At 42.5% G+C, this 26,728-nt stretch overlaps 1 protein-coding gene across 1 annotated transcript in view; it reads right to left on the reverse strand.

Annotated features, from left to right (window-relative positions):
- ATP10A (ATPase phospholipid transporting 10A (putative)) overlaps window positions 1–26,728 on the reverse strand; it is a 119,452-nt gene that overhangs the window by 55,037 nt on the left and 37,687 nt on the right. The window contains exon 3 of the mRNA XM_059815641.1: window positions 14,331–14,535. Within this exon, the coding sequence (XP_059671624.1) occupies window positions 14,331–14,535 (205 nt within the window). The remainder of the gene's footprint in view (window positions 1–14,330; window positions 14,536–26,728) is intronic.

Genomic DNA, 26,728 nt, shown 5'->3' on the forward strand with positions numbered 1-26,728 from the left:
TGGGATTTGTTTTGGTGTGTATGTCTGGAGGAAACCAAAAGGGAGAAATGGAGTCATGGGAGCAACTCAAAGGAAATATTTAATAGACAAAAATCTGCCTCAGCCAGAAAAATAGCTTTCCAGTTTAAAAGCTTTTAAGTGCAATAAGAACGCATCCTCCTAATGTGTCGTTCCATCCTATTATTGCCTTATATAGCAGTATGCTGCATTTACCATACAAAATTAATCTGATCTTTTATTAATGTGCAACTGGAATTACATATTGATTTTATGTATCCAAAGCATGCAGACGGTTTATATACTAAAAGAGTGAAATGTTTTAATATCTAAACTGCATTAGTCTCTCTGGCAGAATTTATCTGTGCCACTGATTCACAAGAAAAGGAAGAAACAGTTTGATCTATGCTATTTAGGAACTAAACAGATCCAGCCATACATCAGGATTTAATAGCTTTGTTTTCCACACTGACAACTACTACTGTAATTGGATTTTTTTCAGTACTGTTGGTTTAAATGGAACAGGGATGTTCCGCATTCAGAAACACTGGAACAGCCGAGCAAGCCAAATACATGTTAGGGGGATGATCTTCCTCTGGCTGACTTACGTAAAAGTTTTCCCCTTTGTAGAAAACAATATGAGGGAACTGTGCAATATCCAGCCTGCAGGAAAAGAAATGTGTTGCTTCCAAGACCTCAATAATTCTATGACAGCCAGCTGAAGAAACTGCTGTTAGTCAATCACAGGACAAAAGTACCAAAAATAATGTCAAGAATGCTGAAAATACACACATGCAAGTTCTAAACATCCCTTGGGATGATGGCCATCCTTAGCAACACACTGAAAATTACGGTGGTGTGAATGAATCCGTTTATGGACAATAGTAGCACTAGAAAGTGGTAAGGGAACAGAGTATGTCAAGGCTGAAATATGGACCCAGACCTGGACAATTAAGAAAGTAGTATTCGCCTGTTCCAAAAGCCAGCTACTAAAATAAATGAATGGGTTCATAGTCTGTAAGACTCAACCTCAGCATTAGGTCAGCGCTTCAACTGAACCACAGACCAAGCCTCTCAAGGGCTCACAAAACTCTGCGTACAACCCGCACTGCTCCTCCAGAGGCTTTTCGCTTCATGGTCACAGACTCGGCAAGATGCAAGCCTCCCCACCTTCCAGTGCTTTCGCCTTTCTGGAGAGATTTCTAGCAGCCTTTCTGCCCCTGTACTCGGCGCTGGTGAGGCCGCACCTCGAATCCTGTGTTCAGTTTTGGGCCCCTCACTACAAGAAGGACATTGAGGTGCTGGAGCGTGTCCAGAGAAGGGCAACGAAGCTGGTGAGGGGTCTGGAACACAAGTCTTATGAGGAGCGGCTGAGGGAACTGGGGTTGTTCAGTCTGGAGAAGAGGAGGCTGAGGGGAGACCTCATCACTCTCTACAATTACCTGAAAGGGGGTTGCAGAGAGGTGGGTGCTGGTCTCTTCTCCCAAGTGACTAGCGACAGGAGAAGAGGAAATGGCCTCAAGTTGCGCCAGGGGAGATTTAGACTGGATATTAGGAAAAATTTCTTGACTGAGAGAGTGGTGAGACACTAGAATAAACTGCCCAGGGAAGTGGTGGAGGTGTTCAAGGAACGTGTGGATGAAGCATTGTGGGACATGGTTTAATGGGCATGGTGGTGTTTGTTGGTTGATGGTTGGACCTGATGATCTTACAGGTCTTTTCCAACCTTAATGATTCTGTGATTCTGTGATCTGTGATTCTGTGTTTCATAACTGCTGGAAGAAAATTTCACTTGGTTAGTGGTAGAAGCACTGCACAGTCCTTTTAATTTAGTGTTACAACATTTCAGCTCAGCTTCTGAATATATCTTGGCCTACTCCTGCTCTAGTCCAAGCTGCTGGCCAGTCTGACTTCTTGTGGGATGAAGTTCTGCCAGAAGAAATGGGAAGGACTAAGACCCTTCAACAAGAAGAGGAAAATGCCAAGCACCTCTCTTACATCATTTCACAAATAAAAAACAGAGTCCTGACAGGAGAGAGAGTGGCTGGTAATGAAGAATTTTCCTTATGAATGGTAAAATCTAACAGTAGCAGCTGTAGTGTCAGGACACAGTTAAACACACCAAAGCCTGATACGCCCATTTCACCCTGAAGACAGGGAATCTGGATAAAAGAAGCTTTACCTTGCAAGACATTACATTTAAAAAATGTTCCCAGGGTGTGAGGGAAACCTGTAACATACAGCAACCACCCAAGGAATTGAGAGACTCCAGTCCCTGCCAGCTGCAGGAGAGCACAGAGGGAAAGAAGCAGTCCTAATGAAAAGAGACCTTTTAAACCAAGTACTACAGGGCAGCATTCATACCAGCACCATCACAGGTTTGTCACTCTTTCCATGAGCGTCTCCAGTGTGAGAAGGCTATACAACCAAGTAAAAACTCCCCAAGCTGGACACTGGCACGCCGTCTTCGCTTGGAATTGTATCTTGTGTAAACATCCATCATCACAGGCCTGCCCTACTAATGCTCCTAAGGCAAACACGGAATTCAGAGTGCACCTTCCCTGCATAATCCCAGCTGTTTCTGTACTTCCCTCATAGGCCTGCAGGGAGGGTGGAGGGCGGCTGTGAAGATTAACAGTCAATCTGAGGGCAGCAGGGCTGTGGTTGGCATGCACGGTACATGGGGGAAGTTGAGATGGCTGCAGAACACTTTGGGTAAGAGCTTCGCTCTCTGGTCTGTCTATTCTCATCTACTATCTATTTTACTGAACAAGTTCTTTTTAATCAACATGCTAAAGACTCCAGTAGTAAAATGAAAAACGCCTTTTCAAAACCTCGAGGGATTCAAAGGTGTTTTTTTTCAGACACTAGCTGATTGCATAGATCTTATGAAAAGAAATTCACAATGGCCTTGCCAGTTCCAAAACTGGACAGCAGAGCTGGGAAATGAGCTGAGGGGGATGAACAAGTATCACTGGGGCACGGATTGATGTTCGCTGCCCTGTTCAGCACTCTAGGCAGCCTCATGCTTCAGGCACGCACAATGGTTACAAAGTTCCTGCATGGTGGTGTCTTCAGTAATCTGTATGCCCTGTTCAGTTTAAGTGTGGAGTTAAAACATACATGAATATGACCTGTTGAATCAGAGTACAGCAGAACAGCGGAGTCTATTACTTCTGTGCAGGCTTCCCTCACCAGCTAGCTTATCCTCTGGGCAGATGTCATCTACCTGGACTTCTGCAAGGCCTGTGACATGTTTCTCCACAACATTCTTGCCACTAAATAGGAGAGATATGGGTTTGATGGACGGACTGTTAGATGGGTAAGGAATTGGCTGGATGGCCGTGTCGAAAGAATTACAGTCAATGGCTTGATGTCCAAGTGGCAACCAGTAACAAGTGGTGTCCCTCAAGGGTCCATATCGGGACCAATACTATTTAATATCTTCACCAATGACGTAGACAGTGGGATCGAGTGCACCCTTAGCAAGCTTGCAGACAACACCAAAATGAGTGGTGCAGCTGTTACACTTGAAGGAAGGGATGCCATCCAGAGGTACCTTAACAGGCTTGAAGAGTGGACCCCCATGAACTTCATGAAGTTCAACAAGGCCCAAGTGCAAGGTCCTGCACCTGGGTCAGGGCAATCCCCAATATCAGTACAGCAGGGGGGTGAACATATTGCGAGCAGCACTGTAGATAACGATCTGGGTGTACCAGTGATGAAAAAATAGGTATGTGCCAGCAACGTGTGCTTGTAGCTCAGAAAGCCAATCATATCCTGGGCTGCATAAAAAGAAGCATGGCCAGCAGGTTGGGGGACGTAGTTCTCCTCATCTACTCCGTTCTGGTGAGACCCCACCTGGAGTACTGTGTCCAGCTCTGGGGTCCCCAGTACAGGAAAGACATGGACTTGTTAGAGTGGGTCCAGAGGAGGGCCATGAAAATGATCCAAAGGCTGGAACACCTCTCCTGTGAAGAAAGGTTGAGAGAGCTGGGATGCAGCCTGGAGAAGAGAAGGCTCTGGGGAGACTTTATTGCAGCCTTTCAATATATAAAGGGGGCTTATAAGAAAGATGGAGAGAGACTTTTTACCAAGGCCTGCAGTGACAGGACAAGGGGCAACAGTTTTAAACTGAAAGAGAGCAGATTTAGATTGTATATAAGGATTAATTTTTTACTATGAGGGTGGTAAGACACTGGAACAGGTTGCCCAGAGAAGCTGTGGATGCCCCATCATTGGAAGTGTTCAAAGTCAGGTTGGATGGGGCTTTGAGCAATCTGATCTAGTGAAAGATGTCCCTGCCTATTGCAGGGGGCTTGGACTAGGTGATCTTTAAAGGTCCCTTTCTGTCCAAACCACTCTGTGATTCTGTGACTCTTATGCAAATACTCATTATTATAAGCATTCAATAAATGTGAGATGTGAAGTGCAGCCAATGAGAACAAATGTCAGGAATAAGATCATCAAGGACAACATCACTGAATAAAATAGTTTATGTAATTTTTCTTCTATGTCATTATCAATTATCTATTCTGTAACCTTACTCAAAGATTACCAAAATAGCGCCTTGTGGAGCAGCAGAAGATACTCCACTTTCTTTTTGTTGCTCAGTAGCTGATATAACCCACCTCCATGTAGTTAATAGCAGGACAAAGCCATTTTTACCCCTTCCTGTTATGCTGCAGCAGCCTGTAAGTCATACCCCTGTGATCTTAGCCATACAGGCCACATTGCTATAGAGGTATATGTGTATACTTAGCGATCTGGGACATCTTTTTGAATCTGGTATTTAATTAAGTCAAGCCAAAAACATAATAAGCAAACAAGCTTGGAAAAGTTAAGTAGAGGCTGATAAATGCTCATGACAACTTATACATGCTTTCTAACCATGTTTTATGTTAAACATCAAATTCTCTTCCTCTTAGAAGCCAAAAGGCTGAATGTTCCCTGCTTTGATGTAAAACAGTTCATTACTGTGTCATTAAGAGAGCTGAATTAGTGTATTAGCACTGCTGTCTATAAATCTCCATGCAGTGTTTTCAATTCAGAGCCAAATGGAAGTATAAGCACTATAGTTCTGTGTGAACAGTATCTTCTCCAGTCACGTACCTACAGGACAATCATGGCTTTCTCTCTCACAAGCGGATACACATATGTAAAGTGTCTGACCATCACAGAGTCATAGCAGAGCTTGAAAGTATGAACCTCAGTATAACCAATGAATGGAAATTTTCCTGAGTTTATTGAAATAACAGTTTTGAGACATATGGCCAGCCACTTCCCATGTAAGTAACATTTTAATGCAAATTTCTACTGGCCTCCATGACCTTATCAGTACTAAAATGTGTAAAAGACTTGGAGGGTAGCAGGTGGAGAAAAGAGAAGTGGTTCACACCCTGGATGCTGAGATAAATACAGGAGTTCCTCATTCTGTTGCTCTCCCTTTTCTGGCAGAAAAGTAGACTCCTTCTCCACCTCAGTGCTTCCAAAGAGAAGTGAGACCATACCCTCATTGCTAGGGTTACACACCGCTTAATACTGTGAACTCACCTGCTCTGCAAAAGAAGGTCCTTCCATCCTTTCCTAACCACTAATATTGCCAACGGGGTTGTCGTATCAGAGGCAAGTGTAGTGTGACGTGTTTTCATCTCAAAAATCCTGGCCCTAAAATCAGGAGTTCTCAGTGTTGTATAACAAAATCTCATTTCTGAGAACAGATATTCCAGGTTATTTCTCGTTCCCAGCTGACAGGCCAATGTATGCCTAAGGAATAAACCGTTACAGAAATTAAAAATTTTGTTCAGTGAAACTGAATTAGGGTAGGAGATCAGAAAAGTCATGACAAAAAAAAAATCTCTTCTTAACTTGCTTTAAATGTAAATGTTGACTTCTCTATAATGGGAAAGCAGTATAGCATTTTATCTTCTCTATGGACCTAAAACGCTCTCTTGTTTTCTAATGCTTTTTCAGAGAAATAGCAGAATGGAGATGTGCTGGACTATTGATACAGAGAACGAAATGTCCCACCTCTCTAGAGGTCAGATGCAGCACAAGCACTGGGATAATACATTTCCTTACATGGCTTTACCACTGTTCCATCGGTGCTGGAAGGATTACCCTAGGGATGGGAGGTCCTTCACAGCCAAGACATTCAAACTTAGATTCATCAATTTAGCCTCTTTGACCTATATTTAAACACAAAAACAAACAGCCAATGCCAATGGTAAAAGTCAAGTACTCAGCACTCTTCAGAACTGGACTTTTCTCTCCCCCCACCCCCAATGCTTAGATTAAGATATCCAGAATTTTCTCTTACAGTTATTCAAATTCTTTGTCCCTCTAATGAAGCTCTCTTGACAGTCAAACTTGCGGCCTGGACACCTGCACAATGGAAACTAGAAAGAGATGACAACCTTGCTCAAAGCTGACCAAGGAGGAAGTGAACCATCATTCTCGAGTTTTTTATTTCCCCATACCTCCCAGCATGAGACTGCTGACTAAATGCCATGGTAAAACAGTAGAGTGAAAAATTGCTCTCAGCGTTCCTTTAGGACTTTTAGCTCACACAAGAGTTTGCCAAATCACTGACTTGGGTCCCGCTCCGCACCAGGCCATTCTGCCCACAGCTGCTATATGTTTGTTTCTCTGCTAGAGAGACAGTAGTTGCTTCCTCTTTAATTAGACATGTCCACAGTTTCCACACAAGTCATCTCTGAACATGGCACTATCCAAAAAAAGATACAATAGTATAGGTGTAGAACTTTTCAACCCTCATCAAAGAAACCTACTGAACGTTCAAGGCATGACCTCAAACAAAGGTCTTCACAGGGTGTGACATGCTCGCATTTTGCACTGACAAACACAAGTCTTCTTACAAGACTTGTTTCACTAAAATCTTCAGCTAAAATGTAAAACTAAAAAAATAATATTTAATATTCTGGTAGTGCATAGGGAAAAAATTGTTTTCTTTTGCTTGTTGGGTTATTTTTTTTAACTCTCTTTTCCCTCAGGGAAATCTAATTTTGGCAACATGTGTGGGATGGAGCACTAATCTGCTGTTTTAACATGTGCGTATCTGGAACTTCCAAGCCACTTTTCCTAGCCTTGTAAACCTTCTCAAAATGCTGCAAAAAAGAAAAGCACAAGGGATAACCCACAAAAGATGATAGAGACTTTCACTGATCTTGTGGCCTGATTCTACCCTGTTAAAGTACTTACAGTCTAAACAACACTGAGTATGCTGCTTAGTTCACATTAACTTGATTATAGTAGTGTACTATTCTCACTAATTTCAGGTGGATGATAGCCTGAGGATATTAGTGGGACAAGGAGTGACAGGGAGAGTATAGCTATGCCCCTTCTTGTGTTGCTTTAGAAGACTCAGTCAGACTCTTTGAGGTAAGAAGCTCATACCAGCAGGTGAGTTGAAAACTAGTCTGCCTGGGAGTTGTGCTGGTTTAACTTCATCTTTTCTCTCAAACTGGGCTAGTTTAATCAAAGCAGATGGCTGTATAAGAAATCTTAGCTCAGTTTAGGCTAAACCAAAATTTGAAAATTGCTTTATTTCCTCTTTTTTTTTTAAATTTTTTTTGAGGGAGAACAACTGAATGCAAAAGGAACATCTACACTGAGATACTAAGGTTGTCCTGGAGTTGTTTTCAGGCAATTAGCATGAGTTGCCCTTCCCAAAGTACCTCATATATAGAGCATCCTGCAGCTACAAACAGTCAGACTTACAGTGCAGCCCTTCTAGAAAACAGCCTTGTCTTCTCTTCTGAACCAGTTCCTGCCTAGGACTCACAGGGAAAGAAAGAGATGGTATAAATGGCTCCATGCTTGGAACAGGGAGCTGTGGGACTGTTCCTCTAAGTCCAGCTGTACCCTGTATGCTTCCAGCACTGTGCAAGAACAGGTAGGGCTGAAATGAAAGCTGGATTTGTCAATTCAGCACAGCTTCCAGGCTGGGACAGATGAGCAAATGTGCCTGCAGTAAGCATAGGCTTTGAGCTTATACATATTCCGGAAGGGTTCACGTACTGACTTGTGAGGAAATCAGACTGATGAGTTATTTTGGTGCTAGTCTGCATGCAAATGAACTGTCCCAAACAGGCAGACACCAAATTCAGTTGTGCTTTTTAGACAAAGTAAATAAGCAGCCACAAGTCATTTGAAAGGCTTATCTAAACCTGTTTAATCATGCTAGTAAAAGTTTGTTTTGAACAAAGGTCTACTCTTAGGAGAAAATGAGAGGGAAAAAAATCCATCCCCGAACCCCTACCAGCTCTCAGAGGGATACACGCACCTTCTCACAGGGGATGACAGCTGCTAGATTTAGCTTAGCTTTCAGCTGAACTGAAGCTTTCCACATAAACATCCAGGACATGGCCAGTGGTTAATAAACCATAAGCTGCTCCAGAATCCACAGTGAGCCTTTGTGGATTTTGTTAAAAGGCACACTGAGTAAAAACAGTGGAGTATTTTGTTTGTTTCGCACTACAAGGCAGCAAGAAAATGTAAATGTTTTTCATGAGTCTAGATTCATGCTATCAAAATATCCTAAATCAAGTTTATGAAACCTGAAAGGGAGTTTTGAGTTCTTGCAGCCCAAGCCATATCTGCTTATCCGCTCTGAAGAGCGGCTGACATGGTGTCTCAGATGGACGGAAAACATTCCATAAGCAACTGTGGAGGGTGTGGTGGCACAGCAGCCTGCAGAGTAGCACAAAAAACACATTGATTCCTCCTGCCTACTGTGTCTTCTATTAGATCCAGTGCACCAGAAATGGCTGCTGTGCCTAGGCAGGAGCGAGGGTGGGTTAGAAATTAGAAGGATGCTGGTGGAATACCAAGAAACACTCATTTTTTCCAAGAGATGCTTACTGGTCACTGCTAACACCGTTAGATCACTCACGGTGGGATTTAGCACAGTGCTTTTTCCTAGCTACACTCGCCAGTGTGTCATGCTGCACACATGGATCTGATCTATGTTTCAATGTGAAGACAGTCCACTACCCTTTTGGCTTTAAAGACAGGGCATGCAGAAGTACATTTCTGACTACTGTAAACATTTCTAGCACACCCTGTCGCTATAGTAGCTGGATAACAAGACCACAATATTTAAAGTCTTGGAGGAAAAAATGTCAAGGCCTTTGAAAAATCTCCTGTTTCCTTTTTTCTTTTTTAACCTACTCTCTGAATTATTTTCTTTTTTCTTGACTGACTATTTTGAGTGTACAACAACAAGGTATACATTCAAACTGGTATCTTCAGATTTACAAGCCACAGAGGAATATATCAGTGACTCTTCTGACAGCTTGTGTATCGATAGGGTGTAGAATCGAGTACAGAAAGTACAGGTTTGTGTCAGACAGATCACATTCGCTAACAAACATGCAGAGCTAACAAGCAGTATGTTCCCAGTCTACTATAAATTACTCAGACAAATCAAAGCAGCACTAAAATAAGCAATATTTCTGGTCACTTGCACTATAAAGGAAAACAGTTTCTTGGAATTCACAAGCGGAGAGGTCCAATCCAAGCCCACAAATGCTGATCCTGGATCTTCTGAGCATATGTTTAGAGTAAAATAATGCCTGCAAAGCACTGGAGACAAGGCTACAGAACAGCTTCTGTAATTGCTTATTGCTGCTTCAAGAGACAGGCTAAAAAGAGATCAGAATGGTACTTTTCTGAACAAAGGTTTGGAAAGGGGAAACCGTTAAGACCTTTTACTCTCTGAGACTACGGACTTTATATGCTGTTAATGCTGAAGAGAAACACACAAAGATCCTTCAGAGCATGCTGGCAGAACAGCTGCCCTGCCAGAGGACAGCTGTACCCAATGTAACAGCGTTGGGCTTGCTGGCCTCTGGAGAGGGCATTTGGAGAGAGCGCTGCAGGTCCAAGAGGACTGCCCAGCACACACCCCACTTAGCGACTCCAACTTGGCAAACAGGCTCTCTATGGCAAGCAGGTCGGCGCAGACCTGTGGGACTGTATGTTGCATGGGTGGGCACAGGGCAAGGACAGAATAAGGAAAGCATAAAAGCTGCTTAGAACAACTGTTCCTACCCCCACCCCCACTCCTTTCCCATGCTCAGCAGAGTGACAGGTATAGAAATAGCTATCCTTCATCAACCTGCCTCACAGACACATGCTTAGAAGCTATCAGTTCATACAAGAAACACAGAAAGGCCAAGCTTGCAACACAGCTTCTTTTAAATGCTTGAGATACTGCTACAGGGACATTATTCAAAGACAGCTATGGGCAGCTGATATTTTAAGAAGCTTCCAAAAAATCTGTGTTTCTTGTCTTATGATAAGCCATATGACCAGGCACATCATTCTGTAAAGGGGGTGGGGGAAGGGTTTAGCAGTGTGGGAAAGAGAGGGTCAGGACTACATAATCTATTTGTTTGTTTTCCTGCTTGAACAACAGGGCTGCAGAATGACACAGAATCAAACAGCTATAAACATAACTGAGAGTTGTTCTGCTGAGTACAATGGTAATACAAAAATGTAAAAGCGTTCTTGTTCAATGCATGATCAGTTTGGGATTCAGGCCCTAGAAGAGATTTGGGAACAAACTTCTCTGAGGTTTGGTAAAAAGATGGTCAGCATTTGGTGCAAAAAGATTTTGTTCTTCCAAAGTATTTTATGAGATCACAGAACCACAGAATCACTAAGGTTGGAAAAGACCCGTAAGATCATCAAGTCCAACCATCAACCCAACACCACCATGCCCACTAAACCATAACCTGCAATGCCACGTCCACACGTTCCTTGAACACCTCCAGTGATGGTGACTCCACCACTTCCCTGGGCAGCCTGTTCCAGTGTTTCACCACTCTCTCAGTAAATAAATTTTTCATAACATCCAGCCTAAACCGCCCCTGGCGCAACTTGAGGCCATTTCCTCTTCTCCTGTCACTAGTCACTTGAGAGAAGAGACCAATACCCACCTCTCTGCAACCTCCTTTCAGGTAATTGGAGAGAGTGGTAAGGTCTCCCCTCAGCCTCCTCTTCTCCAGACTGAGCAACCTCAGTTCCCTCAGCCGCTCCTCATCAGACTTGTGCTCCAGACCCCTCACCAGCTTTGTCGCCCTTCTCTGGACACGCTCCAGCACCTCAATGTCCTTCTTGTAGTGAGGGGCCCAAAACTGAACACAGTACTCGAGGTGTGGCCTCACCACAGCCGAGTACAGGGGGACAATCACCTCCCTGCTCCTGCTGGCCACACTGTTTCTGATACAGGCCAGGATGCCGTTGGCCTTCTTGACCACCTGGGCACACTGCTGGCTCATATTCAGCCGGCTGTCGATCAACACCCCGAGATCCTTTCCTGCAGGGCAGCTTTCCAGCCACTCGTCCCCAAGCCTGTAGCGTTGCATGGGGTTGTTGTGACCCAAGTGCAGGACCCGGCACTTGGCCTTGTTGAACGGCATACAATTGGCCTCAGCCCATCGATCCAGCCTGGATCTAACAATAAGCTCTCTCCAGTTGTGGCAACTTAAGACATACCCAAATAGGAACTGAATTTCACTCCAAAAAATGGGCATCACCTTGCTATTCCATGCAACTTGACTGTGGGCCTACTATTCATCCAACATTTCCCAAGCAGCTCGCTCTATCGCACTGCTGACTGTCTCTCAGCAGGATAACACCGTCAAGAACCAGTAAGAGCCTGTCCCTACTAGTATGGGGTGAAGAAGCTAATGCTGCTGCACGAATCAACAGCGTGCTGAAACAGGTTTTGGCCAGGACTTCAATGAGGATGGCAAGTATTCTGCTGATTAACTTACAACATGCTGTTACAGAGAGACTCTGCGATGCTGCAGCTGCTGAGGACTTGGTACTTGCAGGTGTGTGCTTTGCCTACAACTTAGTTGATGCAGGAACCCGGGCTTGGATATTTCCTGCTTTCTCAGCTATTTTAAGAAAGGGGAGGTAGTCACATGTGGTTTTCTTACAAGCTCTCTTTCAATACTTGACTTCTTGGGGCCCACTCCTGTTTTCATTGGAATGAAGGAGCTTTCTGTCATTGACCCCAGTTTAACCCCTGACAATTTATAATGGACCTCACTGCTAATGTTGCTAGGCATCTTGTGATCTAAAATTTATTTTTAAAAATTATTTATCCACATTCGGCGCACACTTCTGAGATAGAAAAGTTCCATAATAATTTTATAATATAGAGAACTAAAATATGGAAGGAGGATGGGCTGGAAATGCGAAGTGTGTTAGGTGACTACAAAGCTGACTGTAAGTATCTATACGATAACTGATTTCCCCAGTAGAGCAGGGTATGCTGAGCAAGCCATGCCACATATACCCTGATGTGCTGAGTTGCTTGGCACATAAACCTAGCTTTGCTTCCCTAGGTAGGCACTGTTTCCTCAGTCTTCTTCCCTAGTGGGGCCCTGATAACCTGTTTGAGGAGGAAATGGCACTGTCACTCACTTCCACACAACAGTCTAAAGGTTACAGGTCTTGCCAAACTGTATAAAACACAGACTTGTAGTCTTTAGCTGCCTGGTTTGGATCAGCAATTTAAACCTCAGCGAATATGCCAAACATGAGATTGCACGGGTACTCCCTCCTGCTTTCCCTGCTCTATTAATGCATGCATGTGTTCACTGGTTAAAGACAAAAGAGTGACTCCACAACTGATGGCTCAGGCACACAGGCATCTAGGCATCACAGCTCTGAGGAGCAGGGGAGTCTGTAGGGTCAGCAGGCCCCCTCTCAGCCCGCCAGCTTCTAGGAATCACACTCCTAGTGCTGAACCATAACTGCTGCTAGGAAGCCAGGGATCCTGACGTAGTATAAGGGACTCATCTGGGCAGCAAGGCTGTTGAAAGCCAGTCTTTTGATGATCTGTACTTGGACACATCAATTCCTTTCACTGTGTTTACCAACACCTCCTGCTGTGTGTCAGATGGTCTTGGATCACAGAAACGCAACCATCTGCTGTGGATGAGTGGAGGAACTGGTGGCTTCCTGGGTCTTTGAGATAGAGCTGGGACATGCCCTTAGCTTATAACTGTACCCACAAACACGAAAGCAACCCTGTATTCAGTAGCCTATGTGCAATCTACAGTTTTTGCCCTACATAACGTGCCTGATGTCACGTCGGAAGTCTACGCTGGCAAAGAACTGGGACACATCACCTGAGTACCTCCCTGGAGCTCTACCCGCTGGGAGAAATTTCCTCTCAGTGGGAACAGGTTGGGATGTTTGAGAAGCAATTCAATTAGTTTCTTTGAAACAATCAGAGTTTTTGAAACATTTGGCCTGTAGCTGATTAAGCTTCTTGCCTTGTCTAAATTCTAGGTGGAAATCACGGATGATTAAACAACTCAAGTTTATCTCATGTTTTTAGAAGCTATTCAGAGAAAGGCTCTATCTGCCATAAAGAATTATGTGGAAGGCACATTGATTTTTATCGTGTAGGTTGGATTGCAACTTCATTAATGCTGATCCACCTCAGTACAACTATAGGCTTCTGTAGTTACTTTTGGTGACAGTGGTAAGGGCAGCAGCTCCCATTGTTTGCAAAACCTCTCAAATGAGAAGAACTACTAAGAAAAAAGATGTAGCCCAGTTCTAGAAAAGATTTTTTTTTTTCCCTGACAAAATACAGGAAACTGGGTTTACCTGGCAAGAGGGATGGGAGAGGAGGGCATACAAATAAATACTATTTCAGTAAGATTATTAAAGCTAGTAAAACTTCGGGTAATTTCCTCTAAATCTGCTGACAGTAACTGATTTGGATTTTGTTTTGTTTCAAAATAGTGCTGTTGGGGAGAGATAAGCACAGTGAGAGAGCAGTAAAACAATTATTTCAGCACAGACACCTCCAGAATGCATGCATGCTGTCCCTTTAAATCTTACAAGCTTTAATGCTCCAAGTGCTGGAGGGATATTCTGCAACACCGAGTTTCAGGCAAAATTCCTAATTGAAACTGATCTGGTTTGCAGGCAGGAAAAGTAGTTGTTTATATTTAAATATCTTCTCACTGGGCAATTAAAATGTGTTTTCAAAAATCAAGCTACAATAGAAGCCATTAAAAACCCCCAACATTTTCCAACCGCACACAATTGCCCCAAATAATTCCTATTCAAATTCAGGGAAAAATTATGGTAAAACTTCTGATACTATGATGAGGTCAGCTGTTGGCGAGTGCTAGTATTGTAATGACAACCATAACAGTAATTTATTAGCACTACTAGCACAAGCAGATTTAGCTGGTGTGGAGTAGATTGGTGAACAGTTTACCTACCTGAAACAAATTCTTAATCTTAAATGAGAGTTAGGAATAGTGACTTACCAGCTCTAAGAACCTCCTCACCACCTGTCTTTGTTTTAAGTTAGTTTCACCATCCAGGTTAGCTGTTTCTATATGGCACAGCCCATCGGGATCACTTGAGGAGAGCAGCAATATGTCAGCAGGTATAATTTCATTACAGCGAAGCTGCACAAAGTCTCCAACTTTCACTTCCTTCCAGTATCTGCTTATATATTTCTTCTCATTTCTGGAAAAAAAAGACATTTACAGGGCATATATAAAAAAAAAAATGCATAGACTGGGGTGCCTATGATAAGATCTGGTTTGATTTGTAACAGGAGTACAGTGCCTTTGGAAGGTCCTCAGGCACTCTCAAGTTAAACCATGAAAAGGCGATGTGGGCTGCCAGGAGGCCTCTCCCACCAACTCAGAACCAGGTCTAAGTTCCCAAGACACTCTTCTAAGGCCCAGAGGGCAACATGTGGATGTTAGACCTGGCTAAGCAGGGTAAGCAGGAGCTTCACACACTCTCCTTTCCCTCCCTCCATTCTCTGAGCCATCTGTCTGACCCCATGATGGGGAGGGGGCCACTGTCCATACCAGGTGAAAAGGAATTGCAGACTTTCAGGGCGAGGGGGAAACTGAGAACAGGCTTGGGAACAGGACACCTGTTTGGCATGGCTCTTGAATGTCCTCCATCATGCACTTCCTCTGTTGCACCCTCAGATAGCTTACCCTTGTTCCCTCTTTCCAACAGGGATAAACCTTGTATAGTGCTGCACGTGGTATTTGGACAAAGGAGCCAAAAATCTGTAACGGAAAGGCATTTCCACTATTCATCACTAAACCTAGAATTACAAGGATATGTCATGTGGAAAAATGCAGTCCTAACTGCTTTACTGGGAAAGGACACTGTCATTTCTTCTAAATATTTCGGCAGTATCTCCATTCTAGCCATAGCACCATTACATAACTAATTTCTGCTTAGTTACTCTGAACCTTTTATTTTGGAGAGCAATTTCTTTGTCAATTCAAAGACTTACCCACCTGAAACACTGACGTGTATGTTGTTCATTTAGATACAGCCACTAAACCTGTTTCGTTTTAAAGATCATGCTACTTTGCTATTTTTTTATTTTTTTAACTTTTTCTTGAGAGCAAGAGGAAGAAGGAACAGGTGATTGTTTAATTAATTCTAGCTAAAATTCAAGGTTTTAGTTTCATGACACACATATACTCATGTGCTTTCTTGGCATTTGTGTAAATTGCTTTCTTCTGTTGTGTTTTTGAAAGAAATTAATTTCAAAACAGCCACAATATTAACTTGGTAAAATACCTCCTCAAAATGGGAAGCTGCTATTCTGACACTTTTCTAAGCTGTCAGAAGGCCTTTTGCTGTGTGAGCACTGAGAGGGCTGTCAGTGCTGACACTGTCACCGTCACCAGAGACAGTCTCCTGCGACAGCATTTTAACTGGCAAAATGGGATTCTGATCGCGGGGTGGGGACAGCTATTTTATGTTCTTTAAAGTATATTATTTTAAAATACGTCACTTTCAGTAGTAACGTGAATAGATTTGTAACCAAGTGGAAACATGAAAGTCCTGCCAATGGTGTTACTTTGGAGTTACTGATAGTCATGCTGTGCCTAATTCATCCTTGTCATGCGTTCACTGGTGTTACAGGAATTAGTAACTTAATTGGCTTTTATTAATGTATTTAGCCTAAATCCTGAACAATAATGTGTCAAGTAGCACAACAAGGATGTATCAGATCAGGTTTTACCTCCCAGAATGTCTTCATTGTCCTTTCCTAACATCCAGTTTACAAAGGGAGGAATGAAAATAATGGCTGTGATTTCTATTTTGATAAAGCCTGAAAAGGATTAATAAGAGCCAAGTGTAAAACATGATAGTCTAACAAGGGAAAGTAATTTACATACTAGCTGCTGATAATTACCCATTCCCTTCACACTCAGGCTGAAACCAACATTTTTTTCCTGCTAATGAGTATGAATTGCTTTGAAACCCAGTGTGCCATAATGTAGTACAAATCACCACACCGCAGATCTGAAAGGTTTGTTAGCCATGCAATTTGTAACTCCGAATCCCTTCACATGTGGCCGTTGCTCTTCATCTTTTTTAATTTAATGGTGAAACTGGGTGATGTTCAAATGCATGTACAATGAGTCGCAGTATAGAAGTATGATCAGGCTAAAAATATCACATAGTCCTGTACTATGCTATAAGCACTACATTTTTTTATTTAACTTCTATTGTTTGAAAAGCATTGCTATTTTAGCATTTCCTCATCCCCCACATGCTTAGCAACTGCCACAACTATATACTCTGTGGCAGGAAGGGTGGATATCGAGCAACACAAGGCCAAATAGCTCTGCTGGGATAAATGAAGTTGTTCAGCCTGGAGAAGCGGAGGCTCTGGTGACACCTTATTAAGACTTCTCAATATATAAAGGGGGTTTATGACAAAGATGGAGAGAGACTTTTTACCAAGGCCTGTAGTGACAGGACAAGGGGCAACAGTTTTAAACTGAAAGAGGGTAGATTTAGGTGGGACATAAGAAAGAAATTCTTTTATGATGAGGGTGGTGAGAGACTGGAACAGTTTGCCCAGAGAAGCTGTGGCCGCCCCTTCATTGGAAGTGCTCAAAGTCAGGTTGGACGGGGCTTTAAGCAACCCGATCTAGTGAAAGATGTCCCTGCCTATGGCAGGGGGGTTGGACTAGGTGATCTTTAAAGGTCCCTTCTAGCCCAAAGCCTTCTGTGATTGAGTGAATCCAGGAATGCAAGACCTCCTGCACATGCACCAGGGCCCTGGGGCAAAGCCCCTTTCATCAGACACATGGGAGCAATTTGGCCCTGTATTCCACTTGATCAGCTCTCTGCTAACAAGGGCCAGTAATGCATGAAAAATTACTGTCTGCATGGAAAATTACTTCCTAATCCTCCTCAGCCAGGGTTGCTCTATGTCCTGTAGCACAGCTCTGAGCTCAGACTTGTCTCATTGCAGCCAGTGAGTGGTCGCTGCAAGTATTCTCTGCAGAGTACAGCACAATACTGTCTTCAGATGGGATGGTTCACATACTAGATGCATTATAAATGCATCAGTTCTTTAGGAGCATTGCTTTAACATGCTCAGCCTACTCTTCTCAACACGCAGGTTAACTCACCTTGAGACAAGTGTCATACCTCTACCCAGCACAAACATGCCAAGTGCCCCCATTAATACAGTTACAGTTTTGCCATTGACTTCTGCAGAAACAGAATTTTGTCATCCAAGTTTTATATCACCTACTGTTTGTTTATTCTTGCTGGTATATTGTGCCAGTAAATTGCAAAAGTTATATGATATAGAGAGTTAGGAATGCCGCACTTCTTATAAGAGAAAGGCTGTCTTTAAAATTTAAGCTTTCCTTTGTGTTTGTAAGGTGTGGCATACAAGAATGTTGATTTAGATTTTATTTGAAGTTCAGGGATTTTAGCAGTTTTGCCTCAGTGTATCCTCACAGACATTATTCTGCCAGACGCTTTTCAGAAGGGGCCCCTTCCATATCTCTAATGATGTACATTGCGTTGGCCTGCTGTGATAGAAAACTTGAATTAAACACAGCACATCCATGGGTGGGCATATGTGCATCATTACATGTTTGGTGTTGTTTTCAAATGGTTCAGTACACTTTTCAACTTCAGAGCAAACTTAACATTTAAGCAGATGCTTCAGCTGAGCTCTTCACTGTAATGACCAGGCTTGGAGGATACCAGCAGTTTGACACACAGGACTGGAATAAATACCAGATCCCAGGGACCACCTCCTTGCATCTGCAGGCATTTAGGTAATGGAGACCACACCCTATGCATCCTTACAGTACATCAACAAAATGCAGCCATGTGGGTACTCTTTACTCATCCAACAGTCAGCATGATTTTTCCTGGCAGGGTCCTGTCTGTCCATTTACCTGATAGGTGCTTCTGAAAGGCCTTCCTGTCTCTGGTCTTTAATATCCTAAAATGATCTGCAGATTTTGCTATCATTCCTTTTGCAATTACCCAGCTGATAAATTAATGTTTCAAACACAGATGCCTTGGTCTATTTCTCTGGGACCTTGCAATTTCTTCTTGCTTTGTCCTGACTCCATTGCTACTGTGTGGTTGATGACAGTCCTCTGCAGTCTAAGCACAGAGCTTCAGGCATTGCTTGCAAGGGACTCTTCAACAAAAGCTTTTGGCAGGTTTAAATAAATATCATACGACCTCCTGGAATATTTTGTCGAAGGGCTCAAAGAATTCTGGGAGGAACACAGGACTGGGAGGCAGCATCTCAGTTAGTGGTCCAGCCCCCTCCCACAGTCGCAGGAACCCCTGCCATGGATATTTAGGCCAGAACACCCCACACTGTAGTTCTACCTGCCCTCGCTTAACACAAGCCTGAAGATACGTTTTAGTACCTATGACAAACTTAAGGTTGATGCTACAAGAAGCCAAAGTTGCAAACTATGATCACAGAATCACAGAATCACTAAGGTTGGAAAAGACCTGTAAGATCATCAAGTCCAACCATCAACCAGCAAACACCACCATGCCCATTAAACCATGTCCCACAATGCCTCATCCACACGTTCCTTGAACACCTCCAGGGATGGTGACTCCACCACTTCCCTGGGCAGTTTATTCTAGTGTCTCACCACTCTCTCAGTAAAGAAATTTTTCATAATATCCAGTCTGAACCTCCCCTGGCACAACTTGAGGCCATTTCCTCTTCTCCTGTCGCTAGTCACTTGGGAGAACAGACCAACACCCACCTCTCTGCAACCCCCTTTCAGGTAACTGTAGAGAGTGATGAGGTCTCCCCTCAGCCTCCTCTTCTCCAGACTGAACAACCCCAGTTCCCTCAGCCGCTCCTCATAAGACTTGTGCTCCAGACCCCTCACCAGCTTCGTTGCCCTTCTCTGGACACGCTCCAGCACCTCAATGTCTTGTAGCGAGGGCCCCAAAACTGAACACAGGATTCGAGGTGCGGCCTCACCAGTGCTGAGTACAGGGGCATGATCACCTCTCTACTCCTGCTGGCCACACTATTTCTGATACAGGCCAGGATGCTGTTGGTCTTCTTGGCCACCTAGGCACAACAACAATGATGAACTACAGCAAGATGTCAAGAGATACTAATTCTTGTCTTTCAAACCTGGAGAGTTAGATAAAAATCTTCCAAATCAATACATTGTCATGAACTACTGCCATTCTGCAAAAAGAAAAGATACTGTTGGTACTCTCCAGTTAAAACACCATGATGAACTATTAATTTTCGAGAGCTATGCCCAGCTACTGTAACATGTTGTTTTGGGCTCACATTTTAAAAATGTCCAGCCTCCTGCACACAACCTAATCTTTATCAACACGTTTGCATGCAAAGAATGTATCTGTCAGTTGAGGTTTAAGCCCATAGATCTTCATGCTCCTCTCTGCCACAATTGGAAGCAGAACTTACCAGTGCTTTCACTTTTCTAAGCATCTCTTCACAGGTAGACATTGACTGAAATCTAAAGATGGATAGCTAAAAAGTCAGCTGGCGCAGCTGCATCAACATCAACACTGTTCGCCAAAGCAAATGTGACCCTGGCAGGAGTCAAACTCCTCTAGAAGTTGATGTTCTTTCACAACAATGAAATGCATATCCCAGCATATCTGCTTTCAAACATGGAAGTGAAAGTCTGCAACATCCTTTCAAGTGTATGAACATAGAGAAGATTACTTTAATTGCTATTAAAAATTTGTATTGCTCTACCTACTGCATATATTTGGCCTATGCTTTGTTTTGAAGCAGAATGGCTTGCAGCCAAATTTGAGACTGGCTTTGGTTAACACCAAAACCTAAACAAAATGAAAAATATTGATGATTCTTTTTCTTTAAATTTCAATTTTAAAATTAGAAACACAGAAACTCAGAAATTACTTTTTCTTTTCCTATTAACCACGCTTTACCCTCTTTTGGTCTCCTTTGCAGCATAATTTTGCTTTTCTGACCATGCAGACATCAGTTTTTAGCTACAAAAGGCTGAAGATTTCAAACTGTCTCTCCTGAAACATTACAAAAAATAATTGATTCCTTTTTATGAATAGCTTTTAACTGTTTTGGTATAATAAGAAATTATTTGAAATTATCATACTTAAAGGGAGATAACAAAACTAGACATACATAAAATTTAAGAGGAATCTTCCTCTTCTATTTTTTTTTTTTTAAGTCTGGGGAAAATATCACAAGCAGTACTTGGTAGAAAATGTGAAGGCCACGAAGCTGTAATCTGTTCAACTTGTGCAAGGCCTACATACTAGAAATTTTATATGTCAAATTGAGAAGATGGGACTACTAGGCTTCCTATACTTCTCCACTGACAAAAATTACAGCTAATGAGTGGGAATGGCTGACGCAGATTTGCTCCACCAATTCCAGTGAGTGGTTGGGGCACCTGTGCTTCTGTGTAACGCCTAGCTTAGTCCCAACACAGGATCCTATATTCATCTCAGCAAGGCTTGCAAAAGACCTTCAGAAAAGACAGAGGATGTTCTCTTGTACCTTTTGGAGTGCTCAGTCTGGCTTACACAGCATACCACTTCTGAAAAAGGTTGCGGCTGCAACCCAGAGGTTTTTAAGCCTCTCAAAACATCCAAATGAAATGTTGTTTCCCAGTCCAAGCCCATCCGCTGACCTGCTTTTGAAGTAACAATTGTCTTCACTTCAAAAGAAATCAGACTCCTTTGCCTTCCCTGCCAGCTGAGGTTGGTCATTGAACCAGTAGGCTTTAAAAGAAACACAGCAAGAAATTAAGTCTGTGGAAGAGGAAAAGACCTCCACAAAAGACAGGTCAAAGAGTTGTTGTGTACAGGGCATACTTTGGAGCTGTTCTTGATGTCAGGCGAGTCCTTCCTTTGCATCTCAGGAGGCAGAAATAGAGTGGGGTAGCGCTAAAGAACGTATCAGGCACAACTCTGCCCCCAGTGACTTAAAAGATGTTCAAATCAGTTGGCTACAAGTGCCGTGACAAGTCTCCTGGTTAGGGTCAAGCTAACTAAAAAAACTTGAGGCTAATTGGCAGGGCCCAAGAAGAGCAGCAACTCCAGAAGGAGAACCTTAAATTGTAACATGAGCACAGAAGTGCCACATCAGGCCAGACTATCTTTAGGGAGCCTGCAGCATCTAGCTGTTTCTCAGTGGGTCCTTCATGCTCATACAGTTTTCCAAAATTGTCTGTTCTTTCTCTTGCCTGGGCTAGAGCCCTTGCCTTCAACCCTCCACCTCTCCTCCCGACACTCCTGCAGATGTGGAAAGGGTTCACACTAACTGAGCCCATAGTCCTCTACTAACACTTTGGTGGCAAGCAGAGATTTTGCGTAACTCATCACAGGCTACAAAAGCAGAGCTGGTGGACAGCACTGAAATATGTGCACAAAACTGCTGTGTTATAGATAGTACCAGTTACAATTTGAAAACTACAGGTGTAGCAGATCTCAGAGTTTAAAAACAACAGCTATCTATGAGACCAAGGCATATATTACACGAAGTCTGAACATGCTAAGTATCTATGGAAACGCATTGAGAACCATTTGGGTAGAATTACAATGTTGTGGCAGAATGAAGGAAAAACATGTAGCATAAGTTAATGCCAAAGCAGGTTACATAATGCCCAGAATATGTCTCCATTCCACCACAAACGATAACATCTGTTTCTGTGAAAATAAATCATGAAGAGGCTCTGAATCTGATATTAAGCAGACAAAACAGATTAGCAGAGTATGTTCTTGAGAAATGTTGAAGAGAACAAAGTCTATCCATGACTGAAGTTTCTAAATAGAACCCTTAATCTTCAAATATTTTTAAGGGCACTTAGAAGTTTTCTTGTTTTCATGGACTTCAAATATATTTTTTTTTTTTTTGGATTAGCAAGTGCAAATGTATGTTACAGTTGCTAGAAGCAAACGTGTGCAATGACGAGGCATAAAGGTGCTTTTTATTAAATTCACACTTTCTGAAAACTGCTAATTTTTCTCTTCTAAGACAAACTTGCTATGAAAAAAAAAGTACCCAGGAAACCTCAATGATTCAGGTTTATAATGTGGAAGTAATAATTTAACTTCTCTTGGCAGTGTTATCTCCATTATACCTCATGTTGAAAGAAACCTCACTATTGTTCACTATAATGAAACATTTACTACCCGGAATAAATGATTTTTCAGCCAAGGAACTTGTTGTTGCGATAACAACATGAAACATAAAAGCAGACCATGTAATGAAACTTTACACAAACTGAAGAAAGAAAAAACTGTCTTCCAGAACTTGATTTTAAAACTCTAAGACTGTTTCAGAGAGACATCTAGAATTAATTTTAAGTAGTATTATTCTCGACACTCCTATGTTTACTGCCAAAAATGCTAATAAATTCCTAACATTCCTCCAGTAAACAGATATATTGGGAGATAAGACTATCAATTGCTTATGCTTAGCAGGATGGATAGGTAATGGTTAGTATTGAGGCTTCCTAAATGGATATCACACAAGGAGGTGGAAGAAGTGGAAGAATGGCCTGGATGTAATTTGCATCCAGTCCTAAAGACATTAAAACCCACGAGTCAGGCACCCCCATACTAAAGCCACAAAGCTTTTGATAGTTTGATACATGAGAACTTCTCTTTTGAACAAAGGAATGCTACAACTGCTCGTTTTCAGATGTTTTCTTTCTGAGCATCACCAAACACAATCCTTGCACTTGACAACATTGCTTGCTGGGACCTACAGCAAAAAAACACAGATGCAAAGGAGATGGCTACCTAAGCAGTGGTAAGGTTCTCATCCTGAATTTCAGGACCATCACAGATATTGAATGTTTACATTACAATGGTGTCCCAAGCTACTGCAAGAAGATTCAGCTGAGCTTGGTATTATGCAAACATGGAAGGAGGAACAATCCCCTGCCTGAAGGGAACCCACTCAAATTATAGCCACCTAATGACACAAGAAGGCCAACGGCATCCTGGCCTGTATCAGAAATAGTGTGGCCAGCAGGAGTAGGGAGGTGATCGTGCCCCTGTACTCAGCACTGGTGAGGCCGCACTTCAAATCCTGTGTTCAGTTTTGGGCCCCTCACTACAAGAAGGACATTGAGGTGCTGGAGTGTGTCCAGAGAAGGGCAACAAAGCTGGTGAAGCTTCTAGAGCACAAGTCTTATGAGGAGCCGCTGAGGGAACTGGGGTTGTTCAGTCTGGAGAAGAGGAGGCTGAGGGGAGACCTTATCGCTCTCTCCAATTACCTGAAAGGGGGTTGCAGAGAGGTGGGTGTTGGTCTCTTCTCCCAAGTGACAAGTGATAGCACAAGAGGAAATGGCCTCAAGTTGTGCCAGGGGAGGTTTAGATTGGATATTAGGAAAAATTTTTTCACTGAAAGGGTTGTCAGGCATTGGAATGGGCTGCCCAGGGAGGTGGTTGAGTCGCCATCCCTGGAGGTATTTAAAAGACGTGTGGATGAGGCGCTGAGGGACATGGTTTAGTGGTGGACTTAGCAGTGTTAGGTGGACTTGATGATCTTAGGTCTTTTCCAACCTAAATGATTCTATGATGCTATGATTCTAAATCTCCTATATCTGTGCCTGCTTCCTAAACAATTAAAGAAAAAGCAGGAACTCTTCCAAGGGAGATCTTAGGTGCCAAATTTTGGTAAGACATGAGCTCTACATAGAAATCTTCCAGGTTCCTTGTCCTCTAAACCAGCAATTAATGGCATGAAGACACTTAGGAAAACTATCTGAGTGCCTAAAACTCAGGTGCAAGCTAGATGCATAAATTTGGTGGACTAAATCCTCCATTCTGGGCTCTCCTGCTGCATTTAAGCCAGTGTAATCATTAGGTGACCATTTCAAAGGAGCTCTTCATATCTTAACAGTACATCTTAAAAGGTAAATTTAGCATGGCTCTGCAGAGTTCATGAAGGAAATTCCATTCTTTAACAGATTCAGACACTTCAATGGAAATGTTTTTCCTTTCATTCTTCTGGTTCTACACACCTGCCTGATTTGATCTCAGGACTACCTGATCCAGGCCATAAAAATGTGCTTATATATTCACTATGTATACACAAAAAGCCATTTGTAAAGAACTGCTAAAGAGAGGTGTTTCCTAAATGCAACAGTTTTTATTTGAAAAATCATCCCATTTCTTTTAGCTAAGCACGTAACAGTTAAAAGAATTTTTATCAGGAAAGGTATTTCCTGCTAATTACATGCACAGCCCTGATGAGTTGTTCACTGATACTCAGTTTGGGAAACTATTTTTCTCCACCAAACTGTGTCACACAAACACATCTCCTTCAAAGCTCTAAAGCTCACAAGTTATCTAATCACTGCACAGAACCACTCTAGAAGTTAACATAGTTCAGATATTTATGTTAACAAGACAATTAGTGAAAAGAACATTAATAATTCACCACTTTCACATTTAACAGGCAAAATCAACATCTCAGACTGAAGTGTAAGTATTCGATCTTCTCCAGTTCTTCCTGAAAATTATGAAGTTTTATATTTTCCTTCCATTTCTGTTCTTGTCTGGGTCACATCCATCCATGACATCCATCTCATCTGGATGTTCTCATCTGTTCTCATCTGGACAATCTATAGTTCAGGTTGAGGACAGGAAAAATATTTACCTATCCAAATACCTGCTGAAATCTCAGTGGGTCTCAAGGTGCAATGCTTGCATTCAGAACAACTGAGATGGTGCTTTGCATGTTGTTGCCTCTAAATTTCTTCTGGCTGCAATTCCAGAAATTATCTTTAGCCCATACACAAGACTTTGCTACTTCCAGTGCCACACAATAGTAAACAGCTTAAAGAACTGGCAATGTTTTTTAAAAAAGTAGAAAAAACCTTTTGGCTGTAATATTGTTAGAAGAATCTTGCAGAAGAAAACAAAGTTCGATGCTATTATATATTTGCAGAACATGTTAACAGTTCTTTCTACTCTGAAACTAAGGTGCGAAACTGTGTAATATGTGGGTTACTGATTTGCAAGGATATTGGAAGCATGTTTCATTGTACTCATTTGTCAATTCTTATGCATTTTATTTAACTCTAGAGTTACTAAGGAATTACTTTCCTCTCTGTCTGAGGACATGCATTCAATGGAGATTGCAGAAACAGGGAAACCTCAAACTGAAGCACACTCAGGCACACCTCTGTTGATGTTGAAAGGTACAAAGGGAGATTTAAGGTGCTATCCTGGATAGAACTTTGGTCTATCTCCATATCTACTCAGTCAGATGCCTGCCCAAAACACCCCCAGGCAGGTACGGCAAAGTGGGCACTTTTACCTGGCAGTCCTGGATGGCTGCTGGCTAGCAGGCACAGCAAACTGAATATCTGTGTGCTTCTGTGATGGTGATGGAAGAAAGGTTTGGCAGGATTTGTGTGCAAACACTGACCTTAACTTGAATGCTAACTTGTGAATAAAAGAGGCTGCGGAATATTCAAAAGTTGGCTAAAATGTGTATCACAGTAGCATCTGGCAAACTTTTGTTCATCAGATGCTATACACTGCTTTTAGAGCCTTGTCACTGGTACAACTGGCTGCCCTACACCCTGATACAAATTCCCAGTGGGGTGAGATAACACTTCACTTGTGAGCCACTGCTCATGCTCCATCACACTTGTGTCTTTCTTACTGGCTATGGCTCTGCAGAAAGGAGGTCAGCAATTTTGGGGTAACTGGATTCTCAGAAGTTTCTTCCTAATCTGGAGGAACAGATGGGTCAGGTAAGGACCTAAAATATGAACATAAAGATCTTTTTATTTAAAGTCTTTTGTTAGTATTTACTGTTACTATCTCTTCTTTGTTGCTATTTCTCCATTCAGTTTCTTAAACTCAAGAGCTATGAGACTTCTCAGTAGAGACATCTCTATCACAGTAACTGAACCAAACATGGAAGAGCAGGAGGATGCTGCAGTGCTCTCACTAGTGCTTGTACTGGTAGCCAGAGTGGAAGAACTGCCTGACATTTTTAATTCAGAACTACAAAGTCACTTTGTGAGGAGCAATATCAGTATAAATCCCTGGGGAGCTCCTGATCTGAAGCATAAACATCTATCTCCAGCATCAGCACATCCCCAAGAGTGAAGGAGCAGTAAAAGGCATTACAACTCAGAAGAATCCTAATTCTCCCATGTAGCTGGCAGGAGAATAGGCCTTAACTTGTACTTTGGGCTGACCTGAAAAGCACAGTTGAAGTTGTAAACACAGTGACTTATCCTAGGCTATACATAACCAATTTCTCTGTATTTAGCTGCTCTCACAGGTTATGTAGCCTGTCTTTATGTTTCTGGATCACTGCTTGCCCCAACAAGACAAGAATACTAATGCGAGGAAAAGCAAACAGCCTCAGGCT

This window comes from Gavia stellata, chromosome 1 (assembly GCF_030936135.1).
Source record: "Gavia stellata isolate bGavSte3 chromosome 1, bGavSte3.hap2, whole genome shotgun sequence".
In the NCBI taxonomy this organism is placed as follows: Eukaryota; Metazoa; Chordata; class Aves; order Gaviiformes; family Gaviidae; genus Gavia; species Gavia stellata.